At 47.3% G+C, this 19050-nt stretch overlaps 1 protein-coding gene across 4 annotated transcripts in view; it reads left to right on the top strand.

Annotated features, from left to right (window-relative positions):
* The window catches only part of Bin3 (bridging integrator 3), a 42023-nt gene that overhangs the window by 13399 nt on the left and 9574 nt on the right, over nucleotides 1-19050 (top strand). For 2 of the 4 annotated variants that reach the window (XM_021261275.2, XM_004848329.3), the window contains exons 2-4: nucleotides 9841-9889; nucleotides 14321-14361; nucleotides 14728-14789. In XM_021261275.2, the coding sequence (XP_021116934.1) occupies nucleotides 9841-9889; nucleotides 14321-14361; nucleotides 14728-14789 (152 nt within the window). Of the gene's footprint in view, nucleotides 1-4019; nucleotides 4122-9840; nucleotides 9890-14320; nucleotides 14362-14727; nucleotides 14790-19050 lie in introns of all 4 variants that reach the window. The other 2 variants (XM_021261273.2, XM_021261274.2) reach the window with 2 other exon arrangements.

Below are 19050 nucleotides of genomic sequence, written 5' to 3' on the forward strand. Positions count from 1 at the left end.
AAAAGACTGAATTATCTTTCTTTTCACTCTTAAGAAAATAATGCTACCAACTCTGTCACATGAAGAGGTAATCAAAGTCTATGCAGCCCAAGAATGTAGAGATAAAACTATAGAGGTATGTCAGGTAGAGGATTAATGAAACTTAGGTCATTCTTCTTTTCATGCTGTTTATATCATTTATCCACTTTAAGGCTTACTATTTGTTGAAATTTTTATTCTCTTTAAATTTTCAGTTTCATACCTATTTTTATATTTGTGATTTTGTATTCTTTAAAGGACCATAGAAAATTATATAAGGTTCAGGCCCACAAAGCCCAGCCCTACCTCACAGGATAGCAAACACAGCTGAAATCAGGCGGATGAAATGAGTGTACACACATGGGCTGCCACTTCTCACATACTTCTTCCCCTCCCCACAGCAGGCACACACATGCACAAGCACACAACCCCTTCCACTCACCAAGCTCCCAGAGCATTGATTGTTTTTTGCTTTTTTTTTTTTTTTTTGATACAAGGTCTCGTGTATTCCAGGCTGTCCGTGAATTCATTATGTAGCCCAAGCTGGCCTCACACTTGTGACAATCCTCCTGCCTTAGCCTCCCAATTGCTAGGATTATAGGCATGCACCACCATGGCTGGCTGCTCCCAGAACATTGAGCTAGGCCTTTTTCCCAAGGCAGGACCGAGTAGAATTTTCTTCTTTTTTTTTTTTTTTTGGTATTGGGGATCGAACTCGGCACCTTGCGCTTGTGAGGCAGGCGTCAGAACCACTGAGCTAAATCCCTGGCCCTGGGTAGAATCTTTTCTAGGAATTCTTGCCTCCCAGAAGAAAAGACTGTACTGACATCATAGCTCTGTGGCGGGGGGGGGGGGGGCACGCACCTGTAGTCCCATCTCATGAATGAGTTCACCTCCAAAATGCTCAGCCAGGTCAGGTTTCACAGTAGCCAAGCTTCATCCCTGTGCTCAGAGCCGCTAGTTAGCTTTTTTTCATTGCCTTGACATGTGTGAGCAGGCAACCAAGAACTATCACGCATCCAAGGGAAGCAGTATAATAAATGAAGACTAAGTAGACAGAAAAAAAAGCAACTTGGAGGGAAACTTAGACTATAAAGGGAGAAGAAACTTTATTTTTAAGCTATCATTAGCTCAGAGAGATAGAGCATCTGTAAAATAAACACAGGACACCATAAAAAGGAACATCCTGAATTTTTTTTACATTTTAATAGTTATGAATTTAGTTATTAGCCTGTGTTTGCAGTACATGATTACATTCCTTGTGGGAAGTTGGTACATGTGTGTAATATCTTATTTCTTTTTTCATCCCCCTCCCCTTTCTCCATTTCTTGATCCCTTCCCATTTGAAAAAGATCTCTCTCTCTACTTCCTATTATCTTTTATTTTGCTCTTTATTTATACTTCAGGTTTCTCATATAAGAGAAACCACACAATATTTAAGCTTGTATGTCTGATTTATTTCACTTAATATTGTGGTCTCGAGGTGCATCCATTTTCCTACAAATGACTCATGTTTACTGAAAACTACAGAGCTCTTAGAAATTAAAAATCTGATAGTGAAACAAAATAATGTGAAATAAAAACTATGAGAACTTTGCGTCCTTGGCATATAGGTAAAAAGTGGCCACATGCTTTCATATTAGCAGTTAGATTCTTTTGTAAAAGGTACTAAATTGAAGCTATCTAATTAAAGCCATGAAATTTAAAATAAAATCCTCAGAAATGAAAAAACTCTTTAGAAATATTAGAAGACAAAATTAAGAAAATACTGAAAAACAGAAATTAGAAGACCAACCAAGAAAAGTCAATATCAAAATTGTAACAATATCAGAAGTAAGAAACAGAGAACATTAAGGAGAAATCAACAACAGTCTTTGGGTCCCAGAAGTGAAGATTATAAATTGCCAAGTTGAAATTTACCTCTAAGTACCCAGTACCAAAGATGAAAACAGAACTATAAGCTATTATCATAAAATTATGTAACAGTGAGGACTTTTCTCAGAAATTAAAATATCCATGAACTTTTTAATTATTTCTCATTTTCATTATGGAATTTGCCTTTCTTGTTACTATATCTTATTCATCTTTTCCAGTGTATTGATTCCTATATCATTAGTTATTGGTTATTTTTTTGGTTTTTTTGAGTCAGGGTCTTACTATGTAGTTCAGGCTGTCCTTGAGTTCACTATGTAGCCCAGGCTGGCCTCAGATTCACAGAGATCCTCCTGCCTCAGCCTCCAAGTGCTGACATTACAGGCGTGCGCCACCATGTCTGGCAATTGATTGTATTTTTTGATGAAGTGTGTTGCTAAATGCATTTTTTAAAAGCTCTAAAAAATAAAATAAACACCAAGACAAACATACAATTCTGTAAACTTACATAAAGAAAAAGCAGGTCACGTACAAAGAAAATAAATCAGGGTGACTTCAGGCTTCACCATAGCAGTAGGGGGGTGCTAGAAGACAGTGAAACAATCCCTTTGAAGTTCTAAAAGAAATTATAGCCAGCCCATAATTCCATATCCAGTCAAACTAGCCCAAGGGTAAAGTGTTTTTTTGTGTGTAAAATCTGAAAATTTTTCTTCCACTAAAAACACAAACCAAGAAAAAGGGAGGAGGGGATGGATAATGGAAGAGGTGTCAAAAGAATCCCAGTGAGGACATAGAGAGCTGGGGTGACAGCCACACCAGGGGAGAGGGCAGCTAGTCCCAGAGGGGAGCAGGGCATATAGCTGGTAAGAATGAATGTGTTAGGGCGGGGGGATGTAGCTCAGCAGCACAACGCCTGCCTGACATGGGCGAAGTCCTGAGTTCAATCCCTGGTACCAAAAAAAAATAAGAAAGAATGAATGCATTGAGGGCTGGGGATGTAGATCGGGGTTGGAGCACTTGCCTGTCATACAGAGTCCTATGTTCAGTCCCCAGCCCCCTCACACACGTACACATACTGAAAGTGGAGCTAGACAGCAGATTGAATCAGAGGTAAGCAAATGAAAGAAAAATAACAAAATGTAGCAGTGTTGTTAGTCATGCATTGCTGATGACAAATTACCCCACTGCTCAGTTGTTCAGAACAACAGTATAAACTGTGTCTGTTGGTCAGAAATTGGGAGCAGCTTCGTTGGGAGTTGGCTTACTCTTAGGTTGTAGATGGGCTGGGGATTTAGCTCAATGGTTCTGCCACCTGCTTTGCAAGCACAAGGTCCCGTGTTCAATCCCTGGTACCAAAAAAAAAAAGAGGTTGTAGAGTTGCAGGGCTTCTGAAGGCTCCACTGACACTAAGCAGCCCCAGGCTCTGATATGTGGGATAGAAAACAAATCGAAGTGTCCTTACAATCATTCACTTAATACTAACTGATCTCACCAAGTTGTGATGTAACTGTGCTGAGAAGGGGACTTGCAAGTTGAAAGTCTTTTGTTTAGCTAAATCATCTTTCATAGTGAGTAGCTAGTACTTAAAAATCTAACAACCAAGAGGGAGCGATATAAGCATTTTTCTGTAGCAGTGCAAAGATAAATACCAAAAAAACAAAAAATCCAGCTGAATAGAAATGGTTGAGATTGGGCTGGGCATTTAGCTCAGTGGTGCCGCCGCCTGCCTTGCAAGCACAAGGTCCTGAGTTTGATCCCTGGTACAAAAAAAAAAAGAGATTAAGGGGAACCAGGGACTAATGTTTTAACTCAACAATCTTGTTGCTTTATTAAACTATGCATATGTGTAACTCTGCTCAGAGTAGAATTTAGATCAATAAAGTCATAAGCAAGTCATCCCTCGGGATCTGCAGGGGATCGATTCCAGGAGCTCCAGGGTCCCTTGCATAAAATGTCCTAAGATTTGCATAAAACATGCACATCCCTGGGTTGCCTATCATACCCCATACAATGTGAGTGTTACATGAATAGTTGTTACAGTGTGTCCTTAGGGAATGATGATGAAATAAAACTCTATGTCATGTGGATTTTTCTGAATATTTTTGATCCGTGCTTGGTTCAATCTGCAGATGTGGAAGGCACAGATAAGGAGGCCAGTGTATAAGTCGTCAGTGTAGAGGGACCAGCACTTTCTCACTCTGGTACCAAAGGAGAACTCACAACAGAAAAGGGTAGGTTTGACTTCATATTAATGCAAAACTTCTATATACCAAACGCAAACATGCACAAAGTGAAAGGCAAATGCTGAGTCAGAACAAAAATCCAGATATACAAGGCAAAGGGAGGGACTGGTAAAATAAATCTTTCAGTCCTTTTCAAAGAATAGCAGCTGGGCTTGGTAGCACACACCTGTAATTCCAGCATTCAGAAGGCCGAGGCAGGATCGCTGCAAGTTCGAGGCAAGCCTGGCTATGTAGTGACTTCAAGCCCGGCCTGAACTACATAGTGAGATCCTGTCCTAAAAAAAAAAAAAAGTTTCAATCTGTCTCCAGAGCAGTTTGGCAAAATATATCAAAGCCTCAAAAACAAGGTGTGATCAGAAATACCCTTACATCTTTTTTTTTTTTTTTATTGCAGTAAAAAACACATTGCCATTAATCCCACTCAGAGTCCACGTGGAACATACTTACTCAGAGTTCTTGCCACTTTCTGAAGCAGTTCTGGAAGTCCTCTCACCTGAGTGTTTTTAGTTGTCCTGTTATGGCTGACTTGCTGTCCAGAATGGATCAGAATGTTGACCTTTCACGGTCATTTGGACTTTGAGGAAGAGCCAGAAGTCGCATGGTGCCAGATCTTTTGAGTAAAGTGGCTGAAGACACCGCAGTGTTTTTTTGTTGTTTGTTTATGGTACCGGGGATCGAACTTGGGTCCTTGGGCTTGTGCAGCAGGCGGTGAAACCACTGAGCTAAATTCCCAGCCTGACACCGCAGTGTTTTAACAAGCCTGCCTTCCTGTTAGATGGTTCTCGGCAGCAGCATTCACTGTATTTTTGATCATATCTCCTAGAGACACTCAGGAAAAGAGGCACTCTGAGAACACTTCACAAAGTGGCTATAGCAATGGGGTAGTGTGTTCAGAGTGAGGGAGAATATTTTGAGGGTTAATGACAAAAATTACTGTAATGTTTTTAAATTTTAACATTCACTGTATATTTTGATCAGGCCTCCTATATTAATCCTTTGACTACCAATTCTGATTTCAAGAACTTATCCTATATGACACATCCTTGGTACACAAAGATTTAGCTATATTCTTTAGCAATTCAAGTTTATGTTTAGAAGAAAAAGTTGAAATTGAAATGACTAACAGTGATAAAAGCTATGAAAATAAAACTAGGCATGTTTGCATTTATACATGTCTCACTAGTTTAATGTCTGTACTCAGAAAAATCCACCTGATAGCTGGGCATGGTGGCACATGCCTGAGGTCTTAGGTACTCAGGAGGCTGAGACGGGAGGATCACAAATACATGTCCACATTGATTACTGCTCTTTTTTTCCTTTGGGAGGTTGTAGGTATGTTTTGTCCTTTATGTTTTTCCATTCCTTCCCAAGTTTTTGACACTGATCAGGGGCTATTTTTGTATTCAAGAAAAAAGTCAGGGTTTTTTGTTTATTTGTTTGTTTATTTGAAAAAAATATGGAAAGTGCAAAGAAACCAGTAATCATGTTCTCAGCAACCAGAATTAACCACTGCTAACATTTGGCTTATTTGCCTCAATTACTTTTCTTTCTGCAAATTTTAAAAATACAATTATACAATTACCACCACCAAAGCATGAATCCTACATGTTCCAACTCCCCACAGTAAATATAGTCATTATGTGCTGCAAACATGTACTAATAAATTTTGGGTGTTTTTATTTTGTGTTGGTTGGGGTTTTATTTGTTTGTTTTGGGATTTGGGGGGGGTTGTTTGTTTGGGGTTTTGGGGGTTTTTTTGGTACTGGGGATCAAACTCGGGACCTTGCACCTGCAAGGCAGGCAGCGGAACCACTGAGCTAAATCCCCAGCCCTGTTGGTTGGGTTTTTTTGAGACAGTCTCACTATGTAGTTCAGGCTGGCCTCAAACTCAAGGTGATCTTTCTGCCTCAGCTTCCCGAGTGCTGGGATTACAGGCAAGGACCACCACGCCTGGCATAAAAAGTTTTTTTAAATTAGAAAAAAATTAATCGTGGTCAACTTTTAGATATGAGATTATGACTGGATTTTTTTCCTGTTTTCCTTTCACCCGTCCTTTTCTCTATTTCTCAAGGTTAATCTAATGAGCATATTTCACTTTTTAAAGGGATAAACTATAAAAGATAGGGTATTTTTAAATGCCAAATAAGTCTCAGCCACTCAGAAAAAGGTAAGCAAGGCTTTAGAGTTGAGAACAACTTGGAGTAAGCCAGGAGGGAAAGACACTCCTTTTGGATGGTGTGACCATGTCTCCGTTCTCCTACATGTACCAACTCCCTGAAGTTTTCCTGATGACAGGCAATCAGAAACATCCTAGTGGGGGACAGGAAATTATAAGGAGTCTAGATTCATGGACTAACAAACAGCTGTGCGGCTGGATCAGGGTCGTTATGTTGAGTGAATGGGAAAGAACACTGAAAGGAAAGTTAAGACCATTAGAAGCACATTGAAAGTGAATGTAAGCTCCTCCACCAAACCTAGGGCTGCCACAAATGGAGCATCTTGTAGTTAAAGAAATCCTGAACAGTGCACACACACTGACATAGATATGTCAGCAGGACACAGAAACCAGCTGAAAAAGCTGCCAATGGCCAAAGCCACAACAGTTTTAGTATCAAAATAAAGTAGCATTGATTTATAACCCAAAGTAAAAAATACATATCGTGAGTCCATAATGATAGAAACAACTGACTAAATAAGGCCTGGCTACATGGTGGGAAAGGGAGGGGGGAGTAGCTTTTCAGTGGAGAACCTGGCTGACAGACAACCTTGTCCTGGTGGTCAAGGTCCCCACCCACACGGAAGTTCATGGCCACGGTGTGTGCCTTTGATGCAATGTGAGTGTGGCTCCCAAGCTCTGTGCTCTTCCTGCCCAAGCCCATACCCCCAGAGTAGTCAGAAGAAGGGGAGCAGACCCCAGGCTGTGGGTCTGTAAATGTCTGCCCCGCACTCCTTAAGGCTGTCAGTATCTCCTGCTAAGGTGGGAGGGTTGAGAGTTCAAGCCCAGTCTGGGGTGGCTTAGTGAGATACTGTCTCAAAAAAAGGCCTAGGATGTAGCTCAGTGTGAAGGCCCTAGGTGGGGCAAGGGGAGGGTTCTTTAAAAGGCGGTGGAAATCAGAGACCCATTTTATCTGCATAGTATACATAGCCTCTCTTTGTGCCACAGCACCCAGTTCTCCACCATGGTCTCCTCTTTCATTCCTAGTCTCTTGAAGAACTCTGAGCCTCTTCTGTTCCCATAGTACTGTAAGGTTAGGCATTTTGATAAAATACATACTAAAAAATCCATGTGAGAGAAAAAAGTCACTAATTTCACATGGATAGTCTATCTAAAAATGTACCTTGATTTACTATAATTGTCATATGTGTTTTCTATGTTTGTTGGCCTGTGAGCCTGGCTGTTAATCCGTATATATGATCATTAACTTTATAAGGACTTATAAATAAATGAATCTGATGCTAGCCAAAAGTTTTTAAAAAGTGGAGGGGAAGAGCCAGGGATTTAGCTCAGTAGTGCTGCCTCCTGCCTTGCAAGCACAAGGTCCCAAGTTCAATTCCCGGAACCAAAAAGAAAAAAAAGTGGAGAGGAAGGAAAAAAAGAATTAAGATGTGCTATCTACACATACCAGTTCTCCACAATGAATGTAATTATTACATGCTGCAAGCATGTACTAATAAAAATTTTAAAATAAATAAAAATTCTTCTGAGAAAAGCATTGACCCTTGAATGGCAGAGGGAAAACTGGGCCAGAAGGCAGGGGTCCTGGTGGCTTATTCCTGGTTCTTATGACCCTGGGCTAGTCGTTGAACCTCTCCTGATCTGCTTGTCTCTAAAATGAGAGGGTTGAACTAGAAAAAAATTTTCTATGGTGACTTGCAGTTCTAAAAATACTGTGATTCTAAATTAAGATTTAGAGAGGAGCTGCAGAACTAGAAGTAATGGCAACTAAGTTTGACTCTAGATTCCCGGTGTGTGTAGTACCAGACTGCACGGCAGAATCATGATACAGACCACCCCGAGGATCCTTTAGGATTCGCGGCCCACTCCCCGAATTCTTGGGTTGCCATTCCACACAGATGCATGGAAGGGACCGTCTGTTACAACTCCTTTGTTTCATAGTTGAAGAAGCTGGGCTCCAGAGATAGGGGCTTTCTTCAAATCACAAAACTAGTAAGACAGACCAGGTCCTCTGCTTCCTGGTGAGAGGTTTTTACACTGCACCATGCTTCCCTTGGAACCCAAGTGATCTTTCAGCAGTGCCACCAGGACCTCATTTGCACCGTCTCCATTATGGTCCTCAGGGGAAGTTGCTCACCATCCATCAGCTCTAACCTCTGATTATGGGGAAAGTAACTGGGGACTTGGAACGAAGACTCTCCTCTCCTTGAACCTTTGTTCTTTGGTCTGATAAAGGGAAATATGAATTTCATTTTTTCCTCCCCTTTCAGTTCTGTAGCTTACCTTTCTTCCCATGGTAATTAAATAACGAAAGATGATTTGTTTACAGAAGCCACGTGAATCAGCCATCCCCCAAACGGTTAATGCTCCCAAATTATGGGGCTGGGTTAACAATAAACAGGATGTCTTCCAGAAATTAAATTTAAACCACTGTGACTCAGGCTGGCCCATCCCTCAACCAGCTTGTCTGGGGTTATTATCGGTAGTTAATTATACCATTGGGTTTAGCAGTGGTGTTGGTCAGTTTGGGCCAAATGGAAGCAGGCTGGGGGAGAAGGGGTGTGAAGGGAAGGCTGGGAGGGGGTGTGCTTCCTAGGGAGGGCAGGGCAGGGCAGGGCAGGGCAGGGCAGGGAGCGGGGTGCTACTATTTCTAAAACTCCTGGGATACACTGGCCACAGGATGCACTCTTCTCAGCATGGTAGAAACGTAGAGTTTTCAGGCCTGGAGGAAGTGCCTAAACTCTGGTTTACTCCACTTATTTCCCAGAGCAAGAAAGGGAAGTTCCATGTAGCAGTTAGCTGCCAGAGGGCAGCCTGCCCTGGGAGATGGAGGCTGGGCTGCTGCTCAGCTTCCGAGCATCAGGCCCGTGATCTTCCTTCTGTCAAGCCAGGCTCCTTCCTGGGTACAGTGGAGAGTCCGAGGTGCAGAGCTTCCTAGCGAGTTCCCAGCAGACATGGGCTGGGTGGCAGGTTCCTTTCCACATTAGCCACATTTCCATCTTGTCAGCTTTCCCTGAGAGATGACCCAGCCTAGCCATCATTAATGTCCCTGAAAATTGTCGCCCCTCCCTGCCTCCTAAGACACCCTGCAGACCCAGTGTGTCCCCCTACAGAGGGGCATTGAAGCACCTGGTGTAGACAACGTGTGATTTTTGTTGGGCATTTTAAGGGCATGTCTCCAAGAATGGTAGCTGTTCCAGGGAGCCTGCAATTTCTCCCGTGCAGCTGCACAGGATACAAGGCTTATGGCGGTGGTTTTTCAGGGGTCTCTCTCCACTGTCCTCACGTTTTTGGTGAACCGCAGACCATTCATGGAAAGATGCTCTGGGACAGGAGGAGGTGCTGAACAGCCTGCATGGGACGCTGTCTGTGGGAGGTGCTGATGGTCCTGCATGCAGGGCTGGGTACAAGTGCCAAGTACCAGCCCCTCCAGGCCTCACCTCCAGGGATAGGCAGACCCCGCTGCATTTCTTCTTTCAACCACCTCCTTCTCCTTTCCTCACAGTACCCCTCTTGGTCTCTTTCTCATAGGATTCCTTTCAAGATTGGGCAGCCCAAGAAACAGATTGTTCCCAAAACAGTGAGTAACCCAATTCTTTCACTCTGAGACTCACTTGTGCCTCACATGGCATCTACATAACACCAGAGCTTTGACTCAGCGCCTCTTAAGGGCTGGGAAAACAGCAACCTGGGCCTTGTTCCCAGGCGTATAGATCTGGAACCTCTCAAAGACAGGCTTGTGGGGGCCTCCTGTCCTGGGGTGTTTCAGGCTCTTGTCCATCTTTGAGTGGGTAGAAGAGGTGGTTTACAGGGTTCTGCATCTGAGCAGTCCTTTTCCTAAGAGGCCTCCTGGGCCATGGAACCCTATCAGAGACATGGCCCATGCCATCATTTCTGTTCAGCTGAGCTACATGAAAGACCAGGCAGCTTCTTCAGGTGTCCCACGTCCCTTCATCTGCACCACCAAAAGTGTCCTCTCGCATGATCCAGCACAGAATGACTGGCTTCTGTCCCCTTTGGAGCCCTAGCGTTTAGCCGTAGTTTAGCTTCAGAATGGAAGAGGGAGTCACAGAACCGAGAAGGTTAGAGCTAGAAGCGCTCAGAGCTCATCTGGCCCAACCTCCTGGTTTTTCTGGAGTAAAATAAGGCCTTTAGAGTGGTTGTGACTTCGTAAGGTTTGAAATCTCCCTATTGGCAGAGCTGGAATTAGGTCTCAGGCCTGAGCACACTTTGCATTGCTTTGGGCTACCTCTGGCTGTGAAACTCCAGGATTTGGGAATTTTAGTACAGAATTGCTTCCTCAGCCCCTCACCCACAAATGTGAGTGCCGCCCTCGCTCTTAACATGAGCAACCATAACTGTAGCAGCTCTCTTTTGTGACAGTTCCAAAAAGTTGAAGTTCTTATCTTTGTCATCCAAGCCCTATGGACCTTCTTGTCTTACTAACTTCTCCTCAGCTCAGGTCTCAGAACTCCGGGAAAGATACTGCTTTGGTTTGGCAGGAAGTTTAGCACACACCTGACCAGTGCCTCCATCTTTGGGAAATCCAGAGTGAGGTCACTTGAAAGGAACTGGGCACGAGTTAAAAGAGTCCTCCACAGCTTCACGCAAATGCAAGTCGCCTCCGGCAGGGCTGACCATCTGTGGAAGCTCTCAGCTGAAGCCCAGAGAATCTGGGCGTGCAGATGCCGGGCCCCAGCCGGCTACAGGAAGTGAGAAGGTGGGGCTTTGAGCCTCTAGAGTTTAATCCATGGCAGATCCAAAAAGGAAGTGGTTTCAGAAGGGTTTTATTCCCATCATTCCCTACCAAAACCAAACAGACAAAAAACTCTTCCAACACTCAGTCTTCATCAAAATGGCCTTTGTTTTCCACAGAAAAGTATAGTGTTCCTTAGCCTCTCTGAACCCTAGCTTTCTCGTATATAAAATGGTGGTGATATTACCCTTGTCGTGGGTATTGCACAAGTCTCACGTAAGGTATAGTAAGCATATAAGGTGCTTAACCCAGTGTCTTACCCACAGGAAGCCCTCAGTGATGTCCACTGCATTACAGGAAACGAGTTGATCAAGGACTCTACTTGGCCTGTCCACACAGCTCCGTTCCCAGGGGAATCAGAGGCTGGGCCTTTGATCTCCCTTGATCTGCCTTGAGGAACCACAGCCAAGTCACAGCCTAGGCTAGAGTTGTGTGCTTGCTTAGCCTATTCTCCTCCACTCCCCAAGGCGCTGAGGTCCATGTAGCAAGACCCTGTCTTGTGGATCACATGCTCCCCCACTCCCTGCAGCCCCCAGAGCAGGCCCGGGCTGTGCAGTTGTCAGCATCTCTGGCAGCTGCCCTCGGCTGGTGGTGACGCACTCCGGTGTTCTTGCAGGTGCTGGAGGGGTGAGGGGAGAGCAGATGTGGCTGCCCAGGTTACTGGAAGTCATGGCACCCTTGTCATGGGAAGAAATGCTCATGTTATCTTCAGGGAGTTTTAGGAGGTTTTTGGCTCAAGGCACCCAACTGTCAGCCACAAAGAAAGCATTGTGTCTTTGCTCTCACTGTTCTCCTGTGCCCAAGTTATTACCATACACTCCGCCATTGTCAAGGCTTTGGCGGGAATGGCATGTTCTCTGCAGGCAAGTCAGAGGAACAGAGCCCCTGCCTTCTAGTCCTAGCCTTCCACTTAGACCCCGGTGGCCCCAAGTCCATAAAGTGGCTGGAGCATGGTGTGGAGAACGAAGCCATGCCTGCCTGCCTAAGCCTCCAGGGGGAAGAGCTCTTTAAAGCTTTGCTTGCATGACCCTCCGAGGCAAGGCGCACAGGTCTGGTGTACAATGGAAAGCACAGCCAAGGTTCCTCACTGGGTGGGTGCCCTGTGACATCCCCTCGAGGAAGAGTGACCACGCTGAGCCTCTGCAGGGGAGAAAGGTTTCACAGGCCGAGAGGAGGGACCCTTTGCCTCCCTAATCCTGTTGGAGCAGACTGAAAGGATGAAATAAAAACTAAGCATTTCTTGGCCAGAGTCAGGCTCCCCAGAGACCCAGAGCATCAGCCGAGCCCCGGTGCCTACGCTGGTCGCTCCCAGTCGCCTCTGGCGTAACACCCTTGTAAAGGGGCTCAGGACACGCCTTCCGCCTGGGCTCTGATGTGATGCACCTTTCCCTGGCATTAGAGCTCTGGCCCTGCCTCTGGCCTCCTTTTTCATCTCACTGTGAATCTGGAGACACTCAGCCTGTTCATTCACTGAACAGCCCCACTTCGTGCTGTGACCCTTCCCTCGAGCCCTGAGCCTGGAGAATGCAGGGAGTGGCCAAGGGCAGCTGTCTGCAGTTTGGTCCTCCCTGGGCCAACCTGGCGCGCCTGGCCCAGCCCGGCCTGGTCCCCTGATGGTCTGTGCACATATGTTTGCACTTGCATTGTTGACTGGGCTCCAGCTGCCTTTTTGGCAAAGGCATCAAGCATTCAAAGATCTTCAGATCTTTTCCACTTGGCTCCTTCCTCAGAAGCCATATACCTTAAAATTTGACTCCCGTGTGTCTCTTTATTCCTTTCACCATATTCTGAGGGGCTGGAATTCTGTTGCTGTCCCCAGGTCTTTTCCCTGTGCAGAGAGATCTGGGACCAGTAAGCTCCTGAAAGCAGGGAAACAAAATCCTTTCGGGTAGCAGCAGTGTGAGCAACCTCGAGTGGAGGGTCAGGCTGTACCACCCTGCTATCCCCACCCCTCACTTTCAGCTCGAGGCTTGTTCTTCATCACCCAGGCGACCCCCCCCCAGCTGGAACCCTGAAGTCCCATACTGTGCAAGTCCAAGCAGTCCCCAGCCAGGGAGACCAGGTATTCTCTGGCATCCCCCACACACGAGCATGCTAAGGGCGTTGCACAAGAGGCGACCGTGAGCCAAGGCAGCTCAGTGACTCAGTGGGCACTCCAGGTCTCTGAGAGAGCTTGACTCTGGCCAAGAAATGCTTACTTTTTATTTCATCCTTTCACAAATAAGTTTCAGTAGATAAAGACACCTCCCTGAGGTGGGAAGGGAGCTGCAGCATTGTCATGGCCACAGCACAAGGCTCTGGGCTTAGTCACCCATCAGGGTCTCCCTGCTGCCTTGGACACTTCTGTCTCTGCTGAAGGTCAGTGTCACTGTCTGTGTCCCCAGGGTGCTCAGTACACTCCGCCAGTCGCCACCTGTGTGCTCTCCATGTATGGCCCATTTAAGTCTAAAAAACCTCTGAGGCTGAAGGTGTCATCTCTGTTTCCTTGTAAGCCACCCGAAGCTTCTACGAGGAATGATGAAGTAAGATTACCCCGTTTTACCAGAAAAGTAAAGCTGAGGAATGTGAAGACATACTTTTCAGGCTCCACTGCTAGTGTCAGAATTCATATATCCTCTGTCTCTGCCCATTCAGAGGAACCCTTTGAAAACTTCCCTCCTCCACTGCCCCACTGGCAAAAGCTCTGCTAGGCTAACACCCAAGGGCAGGCTTAGAAGGGTCCAGGCAAGGCCCCTGTGCTCCAAGACAGATCTTCCACCTGCAGGCACGCACGTGACTTTCAGATGTGCCCCAGCCCAGCCAGGCAGGGAGGAACCAGGATGAAACAGAGGCTGAGAGGGCAGGTGACCTGCTGGGGACCCCCACTAGCATGCAGCAGAGCCAGCCCTGAACCCCAGGACACTTCCTCCTCTGAGCCGCGCTGCCTCCCAGGCTGGGTTTCAGACCCACTCAGAGCACCCTGACTGCCACCAGAGTTGGGGTGAGGAGAAGGCACCCAGCCTAGCTCCTGGCTCCCTGTGGTGCCAGAGCAGAGCCACAGTCTGCTGTGACTTGCCCAGCAGCACCCCCAGGGGAGAACTTCTCCCCAAATCAAACACTTCATTAATTTGGGAACACAGGCATACTGTGTCCTAACAATCTGCCAGAGGCTCCCTGCAGGCTTGCAGGGAGGGTGTGGACAGAGTTTCTGCAGGCCAGGAGAGTTTTTCCACCCTGTTGTCATTTGTCTGTTGAGTTATCTCTCTTTTGTTACAGGTGGAGAGAGACTTTGAAAGAGAGTATGGAAAACTCCAGCAGTGAGTGTCAAGCCCCAGAGGATGAGGTGTGGGAGTCAGGGAGTCGAGCACAAGCCCCTGCCTCCTGCCAGGCCTCGAGTCTGCCTGGCCTGGCTAATGGCTGCCCAGCTTCCGGGAGCACAGCACCTGGAAGCCAGGGCAGCTTAGGTCACCTGTCTGCCAGTTCTGCCCCTGTACACAGCTGTGAGAAGGAGGTTAACTTTGGCCACCTGACCTGCAAGCAGGGGGAAGCATTCCCAGAGAGAGGGTATCCCCCGAGGGTGGGCAGGCAACCTGCATACCAGCTGGGGCTCACCCTATAGCGGTAGTGGGGAGGAGGGCTGAGGGCAGTAGGGTTCGGTGCTCAGGGCTGTCCCTGCTTTGCAGGCTGGAAGAGCAGACCAAGCGGCTGCAGAAGGACATGAAGAAGAGTACAGATGCCGACCTAGGTAGGTGGCCGGGCCCTGCGCCTGGCATGGTGGGTGGGGACAAGGTGCCCTGTGCACTCAGCACACCCTGAGAAGTGGCCCAGGACACCATCGCCAGTCCAATCACCACTTCCCCAGAGTGCCTGCCCCCTCTCTGGCAGTGGGTGTGGGCCCAAGCTTGCTGGCATTCTAGGTCAGGATAGCACCATGGCCGGCAGAAGCCTCAGTTTGCAGGTGTCCCTCACCCCCTCCTCAGCATCGGAGCCACAGCTCAGGGCTGGCAACAGAAAAGGCAGAGATTCTTCCTCACAGGAACAAGAGTCCTGGATTTCCAGGGGTGGCAGGAACTGAGCTCCTGTGCTTCTAATCAAGAGCTTGGGCTAGCATGTAGGGCCAGGAATCCCAAGGGTAATTTTGTCCTCTCAAAAGGCACTGAAAGCCTGCTGAGTAGGACCAGCAGGTACCAGGAAACAGCCCAGGCCTTGAGCTCTTCTTTGCAACAAGGATGGAGTAGGTCCAGGAGGCCAGAGAAAAAGGCAGCTCTGAATCCAGGGGGTGTCGAGGGGCCGTGTCCAAGCCCACAGCCCAGGGAGGCTGCAAGCAGCTGGAGCAATAGAAGTCTGTCCCGTGCTGTCCCCATCCCAGCTCGAGGCACTCACCAGCAGCCAGTCCCTAACCCTGACACTGCCCGTGACCTCAGACCCCACTAAACGCACTGTCTCAGTTCCCTCATCCAGGAAATCCAGGTGGCACTGTCCCCACCTCTCTGGCTAGCTGTGACCATGACATCATAGGTTAACGAACAAGCCTAAGAGTGGTGCTAGCACGTGGTTGCCCCTCAGTGACAGTCACCCTGGCTGGGTGGAGCTCAGTGGCTTCTTCCTGGGGCTCCCAGGGAAGGGACGAGTCTGCATGCCACCAGAGCGGACCAAGAGGCTTGGTTTTGGCCAGGGTGCCTCCTTCTTCTCACTGGACAACTGCAGATTGAGAAGTGACGTGTGGCAGGCACGCATTTCGGGGCTGGGGATCCGACAGTGACGCTAGACAGGAGCTGCCCTCCTGGGAGGGAAGATGTGAGGGTCAGCACAGATGTTGTTGCCGTGTGATGGCGAGTGCTGTGAAGAACAAGGGCAAGGGACGTGACGGGTGCTGAAGGAGAGGGAGTGACCCGGAGCCTGTGCATCCTGATGCCGCACGCTGCTCTGACCATGGACTGTACCTCACTCCTGGTCCTTGCTTCTCCAGATAGGCCTTGCTGAGCCAAGGGTCGGATTCTGGAGTTTGTCTGTTTGTGTGTTTTGGGTCCACACTGGGTCTGCATTACTTTGGTGCCATTTGTCCACGGCCTTCCACGGAGGAGCTGCTGTGGCCTGCTGCTTCCTCCCTGTGCCCTCCTCAGACAGCTGCACTGCAGCATGAATGGAGGGAAGGTTTCTTGCTTCATAGTCACTCTGGAACCAAGTAGACCATTCGGGATCCTGAGGAAGCCTAGCTTTCAACAGAGAAATAGGATCAGGTGGCAGCTCCTAGAACCTAAGGTCCCTGGCCCCAGGTGAGGAGCTGTCCTTGAGAGCAGCCTGTGTGCCCAGTTCACTGGCTCAGCATTGAGGGTGGCTCGGAACACTGGGCCTGCCCCAGCTCTCTGACCTATCAGGTGTGGGCAAGGCCTGGAAATGTGTCCTGCTGCACTCCCAGCTGACACCAGGGCAGGGGGGCGAGGGACACACCAAAAGAGCTGCTGGCCCTGACAGTTGGAGGGAATCAAGTTATACCTTTCCTGACCTCCAAATCTCCTGAGCTCCCAGTCAGGATGTAAAATCTCCAGGCTTTGTCTAAAGATGATCTTTCTTTCAGAAAAGTGTATATGACTCAAAGTGATCAGGCTTTGGATCCTAAGGGAGGCCCAAGACCCTTGTTTTCTCTGAGTTTTTCAAAGCTCCCCAGCCTAGTCAGGCATGGGGATGCAAGCTTGTAATCCCAGCATTCAGAAGGTTGAGGCAGGATAATCACCTCCAGTTTGAGGTTAGTCTGGGCTACAAAGTGAACTCAAGGCCAGCCCTGAACTACATAACAAGACCTGGTCTCAAAAACAAAACAAAATGAAGCTCACCAGCCTTGCAGACTGTGTGAGGCCCCTTGCCCCTCCCAGCCCCTGCAGAGGCAGAAGCGCCAAGCTAGCCCCGGTGGGATGCCCGACCCACTTCCGTCCACTGCCAGTGGCCCAGGTGACACAATTCACTGACTTCATGCACTTCAGCAAAACCAGCAGCCTAAAGATGTGAGAGTGCTAGGAAAGAGGAATCCTAGGAAGAAAAGTCTCCCCCAGCTTTTAGGAATTTCCCCCCTCAAAAAAAAAAAAAAAAAACAGTCGAAGACATTGTTTAAATTTTTCCATCTTTATCCAGGTTTTTATTATCTCTTAATTGTGCCATATGTGATCATTTCATAATCAGATCAAATCATGCATAATGTTTGTTCCTAAACCTACGAAGTCACTTCACAGAATTTCTTCCTCTGTTGCATCAGTGTTTTTAGAGAGTTTGCACTTCTAGTCTTCTCACGAGCATGCCCCTTTTGTGATGCCTGCAGCACTCTCATGGGGACTTTGCTTCTCCTGACCCAGTGGGCAGGCAGGGCTAGGCATGGGGCTCCTAGCTCCTCACATGGGGTGGCAGGAAGGTCACACTGGGATGGGCTGTAAGCTGGGCCTTAATCAGTTCTGAGACATTTTTTCACATTTAATATATCAGAAATCAAAGCACCATAACACTAGGTAGTGTGTCCTGGTTTGATTGGCAGCGTTGTCAGGATACTTGCTTAGTGGGCATGAGGCCCTGGGTTTGACTCCCAGTACCACCAAAAGAAAAAAGAAAAAAAAGACAACCCACAAGTGATAACATCTTAAATTTAGTGACATAGCAGTAGGAAAAACCTGCATTAAAATACATGTCTTTTGGTCAGGCATGATGATGTACACATATAACAACTGTTCCGTGGGACACTGAGACAGGGGATCACAAGTTCAAAGCCAGCCTGGGCAAATGAACTGAATAGACACTTCTGAGAAATACAAATGGCCAATAAATGTATGAAAAAATGTTCACCTTCTGTAGTCATCAGGGGAATACAAATCAAAACTACACTAAGATTCCCTCCACTGCAGTCAGGATGGCTGTTACCAAGAAAACAAATGGCAGCTGCTAGTGCAGATACAGAGAAAAAAACTGTCACACCCGGTGGGAGTGTAAATTAGTGTACCACTGTGGAAAACATTATGGAAATTCCTCAGAAAACTGAAAATAGGACTAGCTCCACCTGTCCTGGGTGTGTCCCAGAAAGAGTCAACGTCAGCATACAAAAGATACCTGGACATCCACATTCATCAGGGCACTGTTCACAACAGCCACGTTACGGACTCAGCCTAGGTGCCTGTTGACATGAATGGGTAAAGATTGTGGGGTGTATGTACACAGTAGAGTAGTGTTCAGCCATAAAGAAGAGCAATGCATCATTCGCAGGAAGGTGAATGGAACTACAGGTTATCGCACTAAGTAACATAAGCCAGTCTCAGCAAGACAAGCATGGTGTGTTTTCTCATGTGGCATCAGGGCAGGGATGGCAGGAAGAAGGGAACCTGTTGGGAAAGGAGAACTAGATGGGGGAAAGAGAGTACGAGTGTTAGGGAAAGTGGATTCCAGTGAAGCACAGTCTATGGAAATGTCACAGTGAAACCATTAATCTGTGCAATTAATACATGCTAATTATAATTTTTAAAATAAGGAGAAAAGAGCCTTCTGCCCTAAGACTCAGCCAGAAGCACCCTGGAACTGGTACAGATAGCCCCCCACCTCTGCTCCCTCTCTCTGCCCTTCTAGAATTTTGTTTGCAAATAATTCAGACCTGAAAAGGAGTATGGAACCAAGCACCTCAGCTACCGACAGGTCTCCCTCCTGCCTCCGTGCCACCCATGACGTCCAGGCTTGTGTATGGCCCACAAGGCCTGAAGTGTTGACCCGCAAAGCGCGCTGCCCCCCATGTAAACTGGGGTAGTCTCTCATGTACATAGGAGGCCTAGACTGAGCTTGCAGCAGTGCCACCTTGGAGAGGCTTTTAAAATGTATATTCTTGGGATTTATTGAATCATATCTTTGGAACCAGAGCTGTTACGTCATTGCTGTCCATAAAGCTCCTTAAAAGAATTCCTTGGCGTGGTGTTGTGGTCAGGAGGGCACATCCAGCCCTAAGGGTGGTGCCATGTGGCCCTGTGTAGCTGTCCCAGCCC

The sequence above is a fragment of the Heterocephalus glaber genome, unplaced genomic scaffold, assembly GCF_053883595.1.
Source record: "Heterocephalus glaber isolate CG9 unplaced genomic scaffold, H.glaber_assembly_v1.0 deba00001460, whole genome shotgun sequence".
NCBI lineage: Eukaryota > Metazoa > Chordata > Mammalia > Rodentia > Bathyergidae > Heterocephalus > Heterocephalus glaber.